This window comes from Dreissena polymorpha, chromosome 2, assembly GCF_020536995.1.
Source record: "Dreissena polymorpha isolate Duluth1 chromosome 2, UMN_Dpol_1.0, whole genome shotgun sequence".
NCBI lineage: Eukaryota > Metazoa > Mollusca > Bivalvia > Myida > Dreissenidae > Dreissena > Dreissena polymorpha.
In genome coordinates, this window is record NC_068356.1 from 136284889 (window position 1) to 136303759 (window position 18871).

General features: G+C 35.7%; 1 protein-coding gene across 1 annotated transcript; it reads right to left on the reverse strand.

Annotated features, from left to right (window-relative positions):
• Nucleotides 1-20: 20 nt before the first annotated feature.
• LOC127870105 (uncharacterized) lies at nucleotides 21-13369 on the reverse strand. The gene is made up of 3 exons (XM_052412763.1): nucleotides 13233-13369; nucleotides 1079-2073; nucleotides 21-43 (listed from the first exon to the last, which is right to left on the reverse strand). The coding sequence occupies exons 2-3, from the start codon at nucleotides 1899-1901 to the stop codon at nucleotides 21-23; spliced, it is 846 nt and encodes a 281-aa protein (XP_052268723.1). The 5' UTR covers nucleotides 1902-2073; nucleotides 13233-13369.
• Nucleotides 13370-18871: the final 5502 nt, after the last annotated feature.

Consider the following 18871-nt stretch of genomic DNA (forward strand, 5'->3'; position numbering starts at 1 on the left):
CAGTAGCCAGCGTAACCAGCTTACTCTCTCCCTCCCAGCCCACCTGTAGTACAGTGAAGGACAGGCATCCACAGACCAGCACCTGGCCTGCAGGGGTCACATGTAGACCAGATGGTTCACGTAATGCTAGGTCTGTGAATGTAGCCAGGAGTGTTCCGTCCCTGGCCAGGGTGAGAAGCTTGTCCTGGACCCAGCTGGTGATGTACAGCCTGTCTCCTGTGGGACTCACAGCACACTTGTATACTGCAAAACAGAGTAACATCAAGATATTGAATTACTGTAAATGCTAAATAATCTTATTAAACATACTGCAGTGATATTGTATTACGCATATGTTGCTATAAAGAGGCCTTTACACATCTAAAATATATGCATACATTTCAATAATTTAATAGTTAAGCGTGACAATAAACTTCAGTAGCAGAGCTATTTAGTTAACGTTTGACATGTTGAAATGCGACTGTTGAGTAAGATATGAATTGAAGCAAAACAAGTACACAGATGGAAACAATTACACATACTGAAACAATTGAACAGTTCTATCAACAGGTAAACATATTGTACATGTACAATCATTTTACAACCACAAAATTAAGACCAGGTCAGAAAGTGTCTCTCTCCCAGGAACACAGTTTCTATTTATAGACATGTCATGTAGTTACTGTCAAAATACTTCATTACTCATGTTTATAAATCAATATTTCTGAATCTTGTTTTGGCTACAATGTACTGTAGTATTCAAAGGGCACATATGAATTAAAGAACAATTTTTTTATAATACATCAGCAGGTTTTTTGCTATTACATCTGAATTTTATTTTATTATCATCTCACAAAGTATGTAACTATAATTTATATTATTTTTTTCAAAATAACAAGATAAAGGCCTAATGGGTCAATATTTGTTGATTAAAAAAATAAATCCCAACTCGGTTCATTTAGTCAATAAAAATTCCCAAATTTGTCATTGTATGAATTTAAAATAACACAATTTGACTAGACTCCTTTTCCCACAATGGCTAGACAAATCCCTGTACATAATACACATGTTATCAGGATGGATTCACCATGATTCTTACCTGTCCAATCATTATCAGCTGATCTATCTTGGTAGAGTCTGCAGAGCTGTTTGCCATTCAGCGTGTATTTGTACAATTCTTTACCAGAGGTGACAAAAAGGTCTCCTTGGTGATGGGTAATACATGTACATTCATGTTGTAACTGAAACTTCCTGCCAGAAACAAGCTTTCCCTGGTTGACAGTGATAAACTGGACCTCATGTATCTTGCTATCATGGTCATTCACAGCCACTGCAACCTCACTGGATGTGATCAAACATATGTCCCATGGCCCAGCAGTCACATCCCAGTGATTCACCACCTGGTACTGCTGGTTCAGCAGCTTGATCCTCTTATTCTTCGAGTCTGCGACCAGCACCTGCCCATCAGTCAGAACACATATGCCTGCGATACTACATTCATATGAATCACTTGGTATTCTCACATTGTGCACAGACTTCCGCTGGACGTTAAACGCCTTGCCTGACTTTCCTAGCAGAGTCAATGCTTGCTGTATTATATGCTTACATTTTATGCTGGCTATAAGACAGAGCTCCTTATTATCTCCAATTTTCTGAACAAGTTCATGGAATTGTGACAAGTCATTGTGAAGAGTGGTGCATTTATGAATAGAACTTGTAACTGACTCTTTAATACTTATAACTTCATCTTTCATCTCGTTAAGTTCCTTCGTAGTAATATTATCAAATTCATTCACGATAGAGAGAACACTCCTACACATCTCTTCTTTTAAATATTGCTCATTTCCGCCTGATGTACCCACAGAATTATTATCACATTCATCTATATAAGTATTTAAATTGCCAAGCATTTGCTCTATCATAACTGCACTATGTTCCTTGTATGTTCTCTGCAATGACTGAATGCTGGCCTTCTGACTGATTTGCAGGGTTTTAATTTCCCCCAGGACAGTTTCCAGCTCCACTGACAGCCCCTCTAGGCCTGTGGGCTGCGAGTTGGTCAGCTCCGAAATCTGGGTCACTTTACTGCACTGGCTGAAATAAACAATTAATACATGTACATACTAAGGAATAGTAAGTGATATTATGTAATGCTTCAAACAAGTATAAAGTGTCAAATAAAAACATACATGGACAATAAATTAACGCTTCTTGGGCTTAACCCTTAAAGCGCTGGAGCTGAATTTTAAAGGCCTTTGCAAACAGTTTGGATCCAGATGAGACGCCACAGAACGTGGCGTCTCATCAGGATCCAAACTGTTTGCTATTCTGATAGTATTCTTTGAAAAAAATGAAGAAAATGCTTATTTTACAAATTCAGCAGACGACATTTTAGCAGACGACAAATTTCCCAGCATTCAAAGGGTTAATATGGAGGTATATAGATTTGCACTTTTCCATCCATCTGCGTGACTTTTCTGGCTTATATAACTCAACATGTATTCCTGCAACTTTAAAGTACAGTAACCAGGCATGTGAGCTAATGCACACCTCTATATGTTGTTTCTGTTGTTTTCATCATAATTGTAGTAATGTCTCATATTTATACATAAATGACATTTTAAAATATGTGTAGAGTGTAAAATAATCAGTATTGCTTGCTACAAGAGGACTAACACTTTACATAAATATTTATCATTGTGTAATTTTACCCACATGCATAGTTTGATATATCTGTACAGCTGATAGAGGGATGAACTAATCTTAAAGCATTACCCACCATGTGAAATTATGCACCTTGATATTTTTTTTTATTTTTTATTTTACATAAGAAGAGTTATGTGACAATCCCTTTAACCAAACAATAATATTTTTTCAATTGTGAGAAGCGTTACTAAAATAGAGGGATACTTCTACAGTAACATAGTAATTGTCAGGTCAACGTGTGCAACTCCATATGTTTGTTCATAATTTAAAGACATTTGTGCAGTTGTGGGACAAATTGGATTGTAGATGTATCCATGTACTAAGAATACATTTCTAGTAGTTAATATTGTTTTCAGTTTTAGTATCATTGTACACCTTGACCACACTATCCATAATAACACATGCAAGAAAAGATCATTAATGCTCTTCCATCCCACAAAAAAACTAGCATGACGTATATTTAATGTCTATTCCCAAACTCAGTATGTCCAGTCTAGCCTGTGATGAGCGACTTATGACATGCAACCTGGTCTACTATCTCCCAATATTTGTTGTTGTTATTTAACCTCTTATGATTCTTTTGCTTTTGTTGTTGTCATGTGATCTATTTGTGGAAAAGTAAAGACGCCATTGTTAAATGTTTGAATGGTCAGGTTAGCGTGTGCAAACAATATGTTTGTTCAAAATGTTCCTAATGATTCTTGAGTTATCATCAGGAAACAATTTTACTGTTTAGAGTCACTGTGACCTTGACCTTTGACCTAGTTACCTGAAAATCAATAGGGGTCATCTGCCAGTGATGATCAATGTACCTATGAAGTTTCATGATCCTAGGCGTAAGCATTCTTGAGTTATCATCCGAAAACCATTTTTCTAAGTTGAGTCACCGTGACATTTTAATTGTCAGGTAAACTCGTGCAACTCCATATGTTTCTTCATATTTTTTTGACATTAATGCAGTTGTCTTAAATGGGTTAAAATTCAATGATTAAATGCATTTAATAATAGCAGTACTGTAATAAAACTTTTATCATCATTGAAAATCTGCTTATAATATTATTATGGGTATAACAGGAACTAAAACTGACTACTAAATCTTTATAATTTCATGTTATAATCTTCTGTGACCTTTGACCTATTGACCTTAAAATGGATTGACCTCTTAATTTTCCTCAATGTAAACATAAAACATGTAGCCAGGCTGTAGGTCAAAGCATTCCCTAGATATACTGTGGAACACAATTGGTCTACGGACCAACGGACTAAAGAACAGATGCAACGCAAAATAACCCTGCTTCTTACAAACTGGTCCTCTATTTCTAAATATAGTCTGAGTATTAACATTCTAGCCTGTGATAAGCGTCTTATCAAATGCAACCCAGCGATTTTTCTTCTTCTTTATAAAGTACCTATAAAAGGTAAACTTTCCCAATTGAAGAAAAACTACGAAATTCCAAATTGCTGTCTGAAAATTTCCAAAAAGAAAGGCAAAGTCATTCTTTTTTTTCAAGAAGTGCATTTTCTGCAAGTTAACAAACAAGTACAAGAGGGCCATTATGGCCCTGTATCGCTCTACTGCTGAAAAAGGCTGAAAATATTCTTGGCGTGTGCAAATACTTAAATATAGGCCCTATTTAAGCAAATGTACACTTTTGTGACCCCCTGGGCTAGGTCAAATTTAACCCCAGGGGCATAATTTGAGCAAACTTTGTAGAGGACTACTGTATCTCACTACATACGAAATGTGGTAGCCCTATGTCCTAGAGTTAAGGACAAGAATATTTTGAAAGTTTTCAGAAAATAAGCAAGATATAAGCGTACACTACGCGCCCCGCGATTTTTGCCTAAATCACCGACCACCGCTTTAGGGCCGACATGGCAAATCGCAGTGATTCGCCGCAAATTGCGGTGAATCCACTCTGTGGTTGATTCACGGTGATTTCACTGCGACCATCTGGCGATAAAGATCAGCTGTAGAATCATTGCGAAAACACCGCAAATCGCCTTGATTCGCGGTGACAACTAGATTTAAATTCCAACTTATTAACTAATGTCATCACTATTGACGATCACATTAGATCGCGAAAATGTATTCCAATATGAAAGTAAGTAAACACCGTACTTGCTGAATGTCGAATCCTGATTTACAAACAATATCTTTATTTGTTGAAATAACAATTGTACAGTACGGCTCAAGCAAAACCAACAAAGTTCGCGGCTACAGATTCTTTTGTTCTCGAAGTTTCTCCGCAGCCACAACAAGTATTCACTCCGAAAGAAACAGGTACAGATAATAACCTGATATTTTTACTTCTACGCGATTGTTTTAACATTTCGTCAGCTTCTCTGCATACTTCATACAATTACCATCGGATGTCATCTGTCAATGATTGTGTAGGTCAGTAACCATAAATTTTTATAGTTTAATATCGGAAACGAGACTCGCTTTAAACGTCGAAATAAACGATATCTATTTGCTTGAGAATTGCTCAAATACACAGACGACACATATATATAAATAATGTTGACCATTTGAATAAAATCAAATGTTGGTTTATTTGCAAAAATTAATACTTTCACTTCGTCCTGATTTTCAGAAAATGACTTACATGTGCATCTAAATTTAAATTTACACATTGCTTCAGGTGATGTACGCTTCTCCAATCGCCATTGGGCTGCTAGATCTATTTAATAAAATAGAAGCGTGTAAAATTCATTTAATGGAACATTACTAATCGTTTGTCTTTACAATTTCTCGAGCAATGTTGAACAGCCTATACTTTTGAAAATGGAAGCTGTGGTCATTCGGAATTATCGTTATTTTAAATGTTTCAAACATAGTTTGTTACACTTAAAATTAGGCGGTGAATCGTTTGATTTGGTAGCATTCTGTTTCATTTCGGACCCCATGCAATTTTTCAGATCATAATCTCTTTGCTTTATTACTCGAACTTGTTAGTTTCTGACCACGTGTGCTACTAAATGTAACCATAGGACTGTGTATTATGGTCCATGCAAGCTGCTTGGACCCGTGTTGAATGATCCTTAAATGTTAGATAAGCATGTGCACTGTTGATTAAGTTGGCAGGGCTCAACATTAATGTAGCAACCCCAGCTAATTTTTCATCAACATCTGTTTTTAAAGGCAATTGCATATTTGAAAAGAGCTCTTTAAGAGCTTTTCAGAACAGTTTTTCTTTTTAAAATATCTTAAAAAATAAAAAAGTTATGGGAATTTGAATATTGCTAAAATGCGCACAAATTCTGAATTTTCTCCCTATATAAAGTGAACAAGGAAGCGCGACATTCGCGGCACCGGAAATTCAAGTTCATACATTTTTACATAGTAAAATTGCCATAACTTTTTTATTTTTAGAGATATCTTCATGAAATTTGGAACATTTGTAGATCAATGTATACTCTGTTCATTAAAGTATTATAAACCCTTTTAGTTATTAATACACACATGGTAATGATCAACACATTTAGGAAGCATATACATAATTTTATTAGAGACATAATTTTATTAGAGACATTATCTTTTTTTCGAAAGGCATCAGGCTAAAATATCTACAATTAACACATTTATTCACTCAAAAGCAATATTGGAATTACTTAAAATGGAAACCGGTTTTTAAAAGCAAATTTAACTAATTTAGTCTTAACTCTCTAATCAAATTTTCACAGGTGTTGGGGGGGGGGGGGGGGCGGAATGTCTTTTCATCGTTTTGGGACGGGGACATGCACACATTCTATAACTTTCTAATCCTTGAAATAAATCTATGAATATTTCTGATATATGTTATATATGTTGTCTTTTGTTGGTGCCTCTTTCACATTCCATAACCATTCAAAATTCAAACAGTCGGGCACAAATCCAGCAGAAATTAGGAATTGTTTCTGAACCGTCTGAATGTCTTCTCGTAGAGGCCATTTGTACTGGCCAAGTTTTCTGGTGGTAGTCATGAATTTAACCACAAAGTTTTCTTTATCTTTAACTTCAAAATCCATACCAGGATACCAAGCATCCTGGTATGCAATTGCAACATATGCATTACAATTTAAAATTCTGCATTTAGATTCATCAAGTCTTTCACAATTTTTCACCGGGCACTTTTCTTTAAATTGACAAGTTTTTTTCTGGTCACATGTTCTTGAAACTTTGGTTTTGACATATTTTTCTGTTGATGCTTTGAATGAAGGGTTAAGATGACACAGTAAATTGAACAACACAGTTGAAATTTCCCCATTTTTTCTATAAAAGTATTTATTTCAAGAATGAGTCCATTCTTCTGCCTGTAGGCTACAAGGTTTCTGCCTTCTTCTAAAGAGAGGTTGTTTTACCATTTTCATGACAGAATGGTCCTGGGTAGTCTGCCATTGACTTCCTAGATCTACTGAAAAAAAGGAAAGAAAAGTCAGGCCTACATCATCAGTACATGTATAAATCATGTTAATATGCAACTTTTACAGTGCAAAAACATTCTCACAGGCCAGTGGGGATATGCACATTTGGACAATTTCTACAACGTCGGGGCAAATTTATCGATTTAATCATGTCAACGATTGTTTAGATACTTAAGAAAACTTATTTTCATACATATAATTTACGGATAAAAACACCTTTGAGGGCATTTCATAACAGTAACACGGGGTTGGTTTTCCTACGATTCGATCGCACGAGCAAGTGCCCGTCCTTACATCGAAATTACATATTTGCACTGAAATAAATAATTAATCGAGTCAAAATCAAGGTTTCTAGAACTCACCTTTGTATTTAGAATAAAGTTGAACCACATGAAGATGTTTTCTATCGGTAACATGCTCAAAATCGTCGATAGAAAAACGTGTTTACGATGCGTAATCAGTTAATCAAAATGGCGGTCAAAGGTGAAAAGCGAGGTCGCCGCGTGACCGGAGTAAATTTGAATAAATTACTACGTTCGGCTTAAAATACGGGAGGGTTCCTATTGTTTCCGACAAAAGATTTTTATATCAAATTAAACTTCAGAACATTCCCTACAATATGATATATGATGCATAGTTCGGAAATCAGTACTTTTTGTAAAAAATCGGCGACACTTTAGGGGACTATATCTTCGGTTCGGATGAACTTAAAAATTTGCATCAAAGTCATGAATGGAGGTCCTGAACTTTTCTAAATGGATTCGTCAATCTCATTAATATTCATAAAGTTTAAGTCACCCGCGAATAGGAACAAAGAGTACATGTGCCACGCGCCGAGTGCATGAAAGTTGATAATCACGCGCAACAGCGAAAAACCATAATATTTATTGTTTATTAACAGATAAAACTGGGTTATAGTGGGTAAAATACAAAAGTAAAACATGCATTTTGTAGAGAATTTTATTAGCTTTAAAATGAGACCAATTATAAAAATATTCATCTACAAATGTAATTTTAATCCCCAAAATGCCACAGGCGGTGTAGACTTTTCACAGTTTTCCAGATAAAATGTGGGATTATCGGAGATTAGCTGGGGTTGCTACATTAATGGTTGTCCTATTGCCCCTGGCAAGTAAAAGTTGGGTCCGGGCAAGTTATTTTATAATCTAGTTGTCCGCCTGGGCAAGTGCAAAAAAGAACAAAGAGCATTTAATTTAGACTTAAATTACACTTTAATTGCTCTAATCATTTTGTTAAATGTTCAAAAATAAAAAAAGGTTTTGTGGTGTATCATTTTGATCTTTATTAGAGGTTTAAAGTTAATGTGATATTTCCTGTTTGGGCAAGTGGCTTTACGTTCAGGGCAAGTAATTTTTTAAGTTCTTGCCCAGCAGGGCAAGTTGGTTTTTAGGTTAATGTTGAGCCCTGGTTGGTTTGTACAAAAGTTCTACTGAAAACCGCCGACTGCATCTTTGTTTTATTATCCAATCAAGCCCCAAACATCCAATATCCGGTGTATTACCAGAAACAAACTTAAGATAAGCACGCATTGTCTGTCAAAACAATGATTGTATAGCTGTTAACATTTTGAAGTAGCTCACACAGTAAATTCCCATATATGCTCTCAGAGAAAGACTTAAATTGCTTAAAACATTTAAAATAACGATATTTATTTTCATTAGAATTGCTAATATATATATATATATATATATATATATATATATATATATATATATATATATATATATATATATAAAAGTTTGACAAATTCAATAAACAGATATTGGTTTATTTTCACAAAATAAACTCACTTTCTTGATTCCCAGAAAATGATGTGTACATGTTGCATTTAATCTAAATATAAATTAAGTTGTTTATTGGTCGTTGAAGAAGATCATGAAATGAACATGACACTTAAGTGTGTAGTCAGTATACAATACAATAATTGTTTCAATAATGAAGGAACTGAAACAGCGCAACGGTTACAATACAGCGTGTATGACATTCTTTAGGACTCTTATCATCAATATTAACCAGAATGCGCTTTTAAAATGGAAATAGGGCATATGCGGGATTATCGAGCAATGGATAAAGACGGAAGAAGTTGCATAAATGTGATTGAGACAGTTGAAACGTATGTATCGGGGAATCGAGAGACTCGGAGAAAATACGACGATTACATTCAGCGATTTCCTCCTTCTTTATAAAGTACCTGTAAACGGTACTTTCCCAATCGAGCAAAAATTCCCAAATTCCCAATCGGCATCTGAAAAAATCCCAATCGGCGTCCGAATTTTTTCTCAAAACGATCAAAAGTTTCGTAACAAAACCCAACTTTCGGCTAGCAAACAAAGGAAATCGTATAGTTGTGTGTAACCACGCGCTCGATTAATATCGGGTTTTATTATTCAGCGCGTTCAATCAATAGAGTCGTTACTGTTTGCGGTTCTTTTGTCAGGCAGCCAGCGTACTGTTTGACGTCGGTTTGAAACCTTATCGTAGTTTGAAATGCCCTCCAGCACTGCCTCTGTGGAAAGGTTGTTCAGTCTAATGAACAATCATTGCACGACCAATCGGAACCATCTATCACAGGACACATTGACAGCTCTAATGATGCTGTGGAGAGAGGGATGCCAGCAACTAAGTGATGATCAAACATCAAAGATTGTTGAAATTTTCAAAAAAATGAAAGGGAGAGACATTGCTTTATAAGAGATTAAAACAACTAGTAATTGATTTTGTGTCTTCTATATAATATTTTGTTATTTATATCAACTTTATTACTTTAAGTAATGGTCATTAAGGCATGCCTGCAAATGATTATTTTAATGGGTATGTTCAATTTAGTTTGAACTTTATGATATATTCAATAAGACCCAATCTTCACGACGCGATTTTCCCAATTTAAGGATTTCACGACTCGATTTTTCCCAATTTTGAGGTTTTCACTACTCAATTTTTCCCAATTGGACCGGTACAGGTACTTTTCCCAATTGGACAAGGAAAATCGCTGACATTACAATCAGTTATGAGTTCTCCATGGCTTCAAACTGTTAATTGCATACCAATAACGCAATTATCACTCCTCCAGTTGCGGTATCATACAGCTAGCTAGGTGCGAACACTGTTTTGTTTTATACGCAGCATTTAAAAAGTAAAAAATAACCTGTAAGGGACATGGGTGTGAAATACATGTTGAAATTTAAAAAAGGCTACTCACTTATATCTACCAACAATGTTAATAATCCCATATTGCTATAATCTTTGTGAAGATTAGACATGTACATGTAACGTAGGAAAATCGTTCTTCACTGCGTTGACCGTGAACGGGGTGAATCGCGGTGAATCACCGCGGAGATGATATTTATAGCATACACTGTGATCATGCTCGACCTAGCGTGATGAAACGCGCGAGATCGCGATAATTTTTCACCCAAAATAAATAATGACCACAAAGTGTCGGTGATTTAGGCAAAAATCGCAGTAGTGTAATATGTTTGTAAAAGCATTCAAACATAATATTCAATAACACTTGTCATCAGCAAAATTTCAATAGCAACTTATATACACTGCAACGCCGATATATCGCGGACCGTTATATCGCGCTGTCCAATATATCGCGCTTTGGCTATGGCTCCCAAAAAATCCGACAAGCATAATCACTAAATGTCATGTTTTAATCTGAGAATTCGCTAACTTGAGCAAAAAAAACGGTTCTTGCAAGTATTAACACCCTATATGTCACGGCTTACTTTGGCACGCAGTGAAGCGTGAAAAACAGTCGATAAGTGACAGTGTTGTGTACACACGGCTGGGGTTGTTTTTAACACTTAACAAATAACCAATAAGTGTCATTTCAAAGGTAATTATGGCAGTTTACTGGTATATAAATCGTTTAATTTCGGTACTGGTCATGAATTTCTTTGTTCTAATAAAAAGCGCGCGAAAATTGGCGTGGGTGTATTTATTTGTAAATAAAAGTTTCGTAGCGGGTACAACATTGAGATAATTTAATTTCCATAAAAAGTTTCGTTGTAAATTTCAACTAAAGTACCGCGGTATCTCGCGAATTATGTGACATTGACATTTCCTCTTAATAAAATATAATTCAAACACGCTGTATCGTTACCGTTACGCTGTTTCAGTTCCTTCATTAGGACTATTTATAAGGGTAAATTCGAATCTATGCACAATTATATTTTAGACGTTTTTTTAAGGCAAGAATTTTTTTTGAACTGTTTCGCGATCGATCGTACAAGAAAATGAAAACAATAATTTACATTTTGGATTTTATGATAAATACAGATACGTATGTAGTTATGAAAAATGTTTATTGTAGAATTGGTTTGCAATTATTACTATAAAAATATGTAGCATCGCCGTATATAAAATGAAAACATTGGGGAAATTTGACAAATTAACCGCAATACAATTTAGTTAGACATTTCTCGAATTATATCGCGCGCCGGATATATCGCGCTCGCGATCTTTGGATCCCAACAACCGCGATATATCGGCGTTGCAGTGTACCAATTATGGCCATACAACTTTTGCAGTTAGCACTTTGAAGGTTTTTTTTACCTGACGGTGTCCTGACCCGAAAAAATGTTATCCTTAAACAATTGACATGTGTTGAAAACCATATAGCATATCCCTTTATGCTATGTACTTTGTGAAACAATTGTTTTAATGTATGAAACCAATTTGTGTATAGTATTATCTGTCTACTCCAAATTAACATTGACCAACTATAAAACAAACTATTTTGGTAATAAATAATATTTATTTCATACAATATTTGTCTGTAGAAGCGTAGTGTTGAGCACCCGCTTACAGTTTACAGTTTTTAAATTATACTATGTTAATATGACAGAAGTGGTTTCATTTTTTTTAGATGCTTGATCTACATTACAGCCAACGCGGAACAAACATAATCCGGGCTACGCCACGGCCCAAAATTTAGTTTGCGGCGGGCGTGTCGAGTGTTCACGGGCGTATTGCTGAGGCACTTGGCATCGATCTGCGCAATGACGCAGTCTGTTTTAACCTCGCCTACTTTCACGGAGTAAATCCGCCGCATACATACGCGGCAGATTGAGTGAAAAGATATACACCTACATGTACATTTGTGTAGCATAGAAACATAGATTTATGCTATTTTCATATTTATTATTTTCACGTTTTAATAAGCGATATGGCACTAAGTGCGCTTAAACAAATTATCGTTGAATAAATTACGCACAATGTTAATGTTTCGTTTGATTCTGAAATGAGCTTTCTTAAATTTGTAATCCGCAACACACTTCCGAATTTTAATGCTAATGCTACATTAACAAACTCTAGCGTCAAATAAACAGTGCGTCATCTGGGGTCATCTGCGAGTCATGATCAATCTACCCATGAAGTTTCATGATCCTAGGCGTATGCATTCTTGAGTTATCATCCGGAAACCATTTTACTATTTCGGGTCACCGTTACCTTGACCTTTGACCTAGTGACCTCAAAATCAATAGGGGTCATCTGCAAGTCATGATCAATCTATCCATGAAGTTTCATGATCCTAGGCATATGCATTCTTGAGTTATCATCCGGAAACCATTTTACTATTTCGGGTCACCGTGACCTTGACCTTTGACCTAGTGACCTCAAAATCAATAGGGGTCATCTGCAAGTCATGATCAATCTACCCATGAAGTTTCATGATCCTAGGCATATGCATTCTTGAGTTATCATCCGGAAACCATTTTACTATTTCGGGTCACCGTGACCTTGACCTTTGACCTAGTGACCTCAAAATCAATAGGGGTCATCTGCAAGTCATGATCAATCTACCCATGAAGTTTCATGATCCTAGGCGTATGCGTTCTTGAGTTATCATCCGGAAACCAATTTACTATTTCGGGTCACTGTGACCTTGACCTTTGACCTAGTGACCTCAAAATCAATAGGGGTCATCTGCGAGTCATGATCAATCTACCTTTCAAGTTTCATGATCCTAGGCGTATGCGTTCTTGAGTTATCATCCGGAAACCACCTGGTGGACAGACCGACCGACCGACATGAGCAAAGCAATATACCCCCTCTTCTTCGAAGGGGGGCATAATTATTAATAACTAAAGGAATATTAATGTGTGAGATACCTGTGAATTGTTCCAACACATGCAGAGCAGCACAGCTGACCGTGGTCATGGCAAAACTGTGTCAGTGATTCATCCGCATGCACCTCACACTTCCTGAGAAAATCTTCCACGGCCTTAGAAACTGGCCATTTCCTAATATCCTCCCTTCCACATATGTTTTGTAAACAACTGACTATACAGGATAACACATTTTTTACAATAAAACCTTAAACATTGTTCACAATAAATGTCTGCAGATTCCGTAAGATTCTGCTCTAAACAACATGTGCAAGAAAAGTCTTCAACCATATGCAAACGTTTTGGAACTGAAGACAATGAACCTGTTGCCATTTTGTTACTGTTTATAATGTTAAAACCTTTTTGTTCGTATCGTCCAAGTATATTTCTTGTGAAATATGAAAACAATAAAGCTAGTTCCAAAAGTTTATCAACCTTAGAAGTTAAAATTAACACTGAAACACGGATAAATTCAAACACAAGATGTACAGTAAAACTTTTCAACCAAAGGCCAACGTTTCACAACATTAGACAATAAACCTGTCGCCAATTTTGATACTCTACAGGGGTGGCGAAATCAAATGTCCGAGTTGCCCGAGTCGTACATTTGCTTGTCTGGGCAACTGATTTTTTTCAATTAAGTTGTCCGTGGACAACAAGTTTTTTAAAAGTCGGGTCCAGGAATACAAAAAAATACATTGTATTAAAGCCGTAATTAAGTTTTACAAAACCGTATGTTGACATACGATTACATTGTCAGTGCTATTTGCGGAGCAATCAAGCTAAAATACGGGCACTCTCCTGCGCAGTGATCTCCCTTATTATATAACAGACCAAGAGCATGCCGCATTTTAAACATTCGGCCTGACTGTTAGAGAGTGTACAGACTGGTATCTTTATTTTTACAATCCGACGGAAATAAAAAGTATCAAAGTAAGATAATCAAAACACAGTCTACCTTGTTATTTAAAACGACTTTAATGGTAAAAATGGAACATTTAGTTTTTTTAAATCTTCAACAACGGAGCAGAAACCCGAAGCTTTGAGCAGTCCACCTCCCAAAAAAACTAAGAAAGATTATGATAAAAAATATGATCTAAGTAAACGCACCAGAACTTTTCAAGAAACTTGGCTCACAGATTTTCAATGGTTACCAGTTGATGATAATCAAATTGCTACCAGTAGCGGCGCAGAGCCTCAGTCTGATGAAGTCGACATATTGGACTAGTTTAATTTGTTAAGATTACGATGTACTTATGTTCAACACATGTTTTAATAACACTAGCTTTGCAAGATTAAAAGTTTTAGAAAGTCTTTATATTGTTTATAATATACTGCTATATTGAATGTACTATTGAAATACAACTATAAACAAAACTAACAAATCATACCCATTTTGGTATATTCCATGTTGTTTTACATTAATCATGTAATCTTATAATTCATATAAACATTAACGGACAAGTGTAGTTCAGCAACGGACAAGTTAAATTTCCTAAATGGTTGTCCGTGGACAAGTATAGTTTTTTGAGATTTCGCCACCCCTGCCACTGAGCTGTCAAGGCAGTTTTAAACTGTGGTTGCTTTGTTATAACAATTGTTATCAATATGACACATACTAGACATGTATATTACCTCAAAATTACCTTAATATTGTTTCAGATTGAAGCTATCCCCTACAAATCAATGCTCCAGAATGGATCCTGGATGTGAAGAAACTTTTTGAAATAGACTTAATAGGGTTATCGGTTTGCTGAAATCCTGTACATATCAATGTTTGCATGATCTAAGACATGAACTTGAATGCATAGCCTCTGCAGCTGCACATTTACTATCAAATAGTACTGCAGCTAGCGTTGACTATGATTTATTGACAAGATTTGTGGGTTTTGTTGTACACTCATTAGATTATCTTTGAAAATACAGCAATTAGTGAGGGAGAAGCTGATAACAGGCTATGCACAGTGCAGACCACATGTGGACACGGGCTTGTGGGAAGGCCTGCACATCTTATTTCATTTTTTAGCAGAACAGGGTTTCACAGCAGCCCAGATGGGGGAGATTACTGGGACCAGCACTGTTTAGTTAACCTTGGAACTTCATGTACATTTCCTTAATAATTTTTTTTCAACTAAATTACTTGCGCCTGCTATTAAATAAGCATGTTTTACTCAGTGTTGACTTAGTGTTTCTTAAAAAATATTATAATGTAAGAAGACTTCATTTATCATTTAATAAATACTTGAGGCTCGCTCTGTAAAAAGGGGTTTTAATGCATGTACATAGTGTTGTCCCAGATTAGGCTGTGAAGTCAAAACAGGCTTATCAGGTGCGATACTTTCTGCCTTAACTAACTCTTCGCTCATATAAAAATACGATAACAGCGGAAAGTGTCTACCTGATTAGTGTGGACTGAACAGCCAATCTGGTAAAACAATTTACACAGATGCATTAAGCCCTATTTTCCCACTGATTAGTGTGGACTGAACAGCCTATCTGGTATCAATATTACACAGATGCATTAAGCCCTATTTTCCCACTGATTAGTGTGGACTGAACAGCCAATCTGGTAAAACAATTTACACAGATGGTCTACCTGATTAGTGTGGACTGAACAGCCAATCTGGTAAAACAATTTACACAGATGCAATAGCCCTATTTTCCCACTGATTAGTGTGGACTGAACAGCCAATCTGGTAAAACAATTTACACAGATGCATTAAGCCCTATTTTCCCAGAGAAAGGCTCAATTTATTAGAGTATAGACGTCTAAATGATATTTAACTTTTGATTTATGATACAGTTACATGTAATCATTTATGATTTGTCCATTTTAATAATGCATATTAATTGTATTGGGTTGAACGAAACTTATTATAATAATATGTTCACTCAACATTCTTGCAATTATGTTTTGCTGTGTAACTGTTATAGAATTATGTAATAATAAATAAAATTTTAATAACTAGATTCTCTTTTCTTCATGTGATTTATTTATATATTTTTAACCAGAACAACAACAAAATCCGTAACATAATGAACGCAATACTAAATACTTTATATTCATGGAACAAAACTATGATAAAATTCAAAATCAAGGTTCACAATTTTCAAACAAAATTCATATCAAATTATGTCCAAGTTCCATCAATTGTTTATCTATGAATGAACAACACTTGTTTCATCCATATATAAGGCTATTACAATTAATGGTTGTTAATAGACTGATAAACAATTGAAAAGGTTACATAATATACAGATTATAGAGCATTGTGATTTGATTTCATTGTTCATGAAATAAGAACCAATATCATAATTATGATGTGCAGCTCGCACTCAACATTGACTTCCGCAGATAATACCTAAAACAGTCAACAATTCCTGTTCATGTTATTGACTCTTGATGAAAAATCTGGAAAATGCATAGCACAATGTTTATGCAGTTATTTGCAGGACATTGTTTTCACCAATTATTCTGGTTCTGAGTGACCTATGATCAAATACTTTGTATCCTTTATTGCAATGACAAAACGATTGAATCGCCATATTTCATCACACGTTTCCATAAAGAAATACCTTACACACTTTAAGCTATTTTTTTTTTTCAAGGCATCTCATGTCTCTTGAACTCGAGTTTAAACAAGTATTTTTACACTGATATTTCAGCGCTTTGTTTATAAGCAGTTCCCGTATTAAAATTTAATAGATGGTATAGAATTAGTATGTATTAGCACAAGTATTACGTAATGACGACAATACCATTAGGGAACACATTTGGTCACGCATCCACACTCAGCGACTGACACAAATAAATTCAAGCATTATTTCAAATAATAAGGTCATCTACTGACAGTACAAAACCAATAGCCAGGTTTAAATATATCCCATAAAACCATGCTGCCAAATTCATAAAATACATACCAAGGCATAGTCAGCTATCATTTATTTCAGCTATGACAAGTTTTTATTTCATAATGATGTTATGTCAGTTTAAACAACATACACTATGTGCCAATTTCTATGAGTTATCTCCTCCTACACTATTTAAGCACTAGAACCTTGCAACTTACACACATGGTAGCTATGAGCATATGTGCGATGGTGACAGCGACAGAATTTTGATCTGACCCTTGGGTCAAAAGTTATGGGCGTTGTGGTGGGGCCATCAGAGAATTTCCTGCAACCGCTATTTGGAAACAGCTCATAACTAATATGGCCCTGCAGATATTGCTTTCATATTTGGTATGCATATGTATCTTAGGACAATTTTTTTTATGCGCATACATTTTTTTTTACCCCTGTGACCTTGACCTCAACTTGAGGTCAGTTTTCAGATTTCGAAATCTGCGACAGCGATTCAAAAAAGGCTTATAACTAATGTGTCCCTTCAGATATTGGTTTCATATTTGAAGTGCATGTGAATCTGAACAACACCTTTAAATGTGCAATAATTTGTTTACCCATGTAACCTTGACCTTGAACTTGAGGTCAGCATTCAGGTTTCCAAATCTGCCACCGCGATTCGAAAAAGGCTCATACCAACTGTGTCCCTTTAGATATTGCTTTCCATGTGCATGAAATTGTTTAACTTGGGGTCCGAGTTCAGTTTTCAAAATCTGTGACCGCGATTCAAAAAAAGCTCATAACATTTGTGTCACTTTAGATATTGCTTTCATATTTGGTACACATGTGTATCAAGACAAGACCTTTCTATGCGCATAAAATTGTTGACCCTGTGACCTTGATCTTAAATGTAGGGTCCGCGTTTAGATTTTGAAATATATTATGTGGTTATCTGTGCCGTCCGTCTGTCCTGGCCACTATCTCCTCCTACACTATTAGCAATATAACCTTGAAACTAACACACATGGTAGCTATGAGCATATTTGCAACATTGCACTATTTTGAATTTTGATCTGACCCCTGGGCCAAAAGTGAAGGGGTTTGGGGTGGAGCAGGGTCAGAGATGTTCACTCATTTTTTTTGTTATTTTACATGAACTTCTTCATTTCTTGACCAATTAACTTCAAAATGATACTGAACATCTTTTATGACCATACAATCAATCTAAACTACGCATGGCCCCATTACCAACCCTGGGGTGCCCCTGGGTCAAACATGTGGTGTGGAGATACGCGTCGGCCTCTGCCATGCCATTTTTAGTTGTTTTTAATTTAAAAGTCTCATATCCACTGCATGAAAAGTTTGTCATGAAGTGTACGTATATTAAATCCCATAGTATTGTTAGTAGATACACATTTTACTATGTGATATCACATCATGTCTGTCTTCATGTGGCTTTAAATGAATGTATTTCTACATCATCGAAACAAATTTATATTTGAAAAAGACGCATTTTTCTTTAACACATTCAAATAACACTGTTAGATCCCTGCAGTCATGCGAAAATTGGTCTAATAGCATATTTGAACAGCGTAGCTCATGCCCAGCCAGCGCACTTGTGAAGACTGGTCAGGGGCTACACTTTCCGCTATAAAAGGCACTCAAGATTTCGTGGTATCTCCTGAGTATCCTCTACATAATGCATATCCTGAAAATACTGCTGGGCTGGAGCTACGCTAACAGCATATTGCATAAGACCCATTTTTACAAGATGCAATTATTAAAAAATATATGAGTCT

Coding starts and splice junctions, on each gene's coding strand:
- LOC127870105 (XM_052412763.1), bottom strand. CDS start 1,901: ATGATAGAGCAAATGCTTGGCAATTTAAATACTTATATAGATGAATGT. Junction 44..1,078: donor AGCTGATAATGATTGGACAG/GTAAGAATCATG, acceptor ACTGTACTACAG/GTGGGCTGGGAGGGAGAGAG.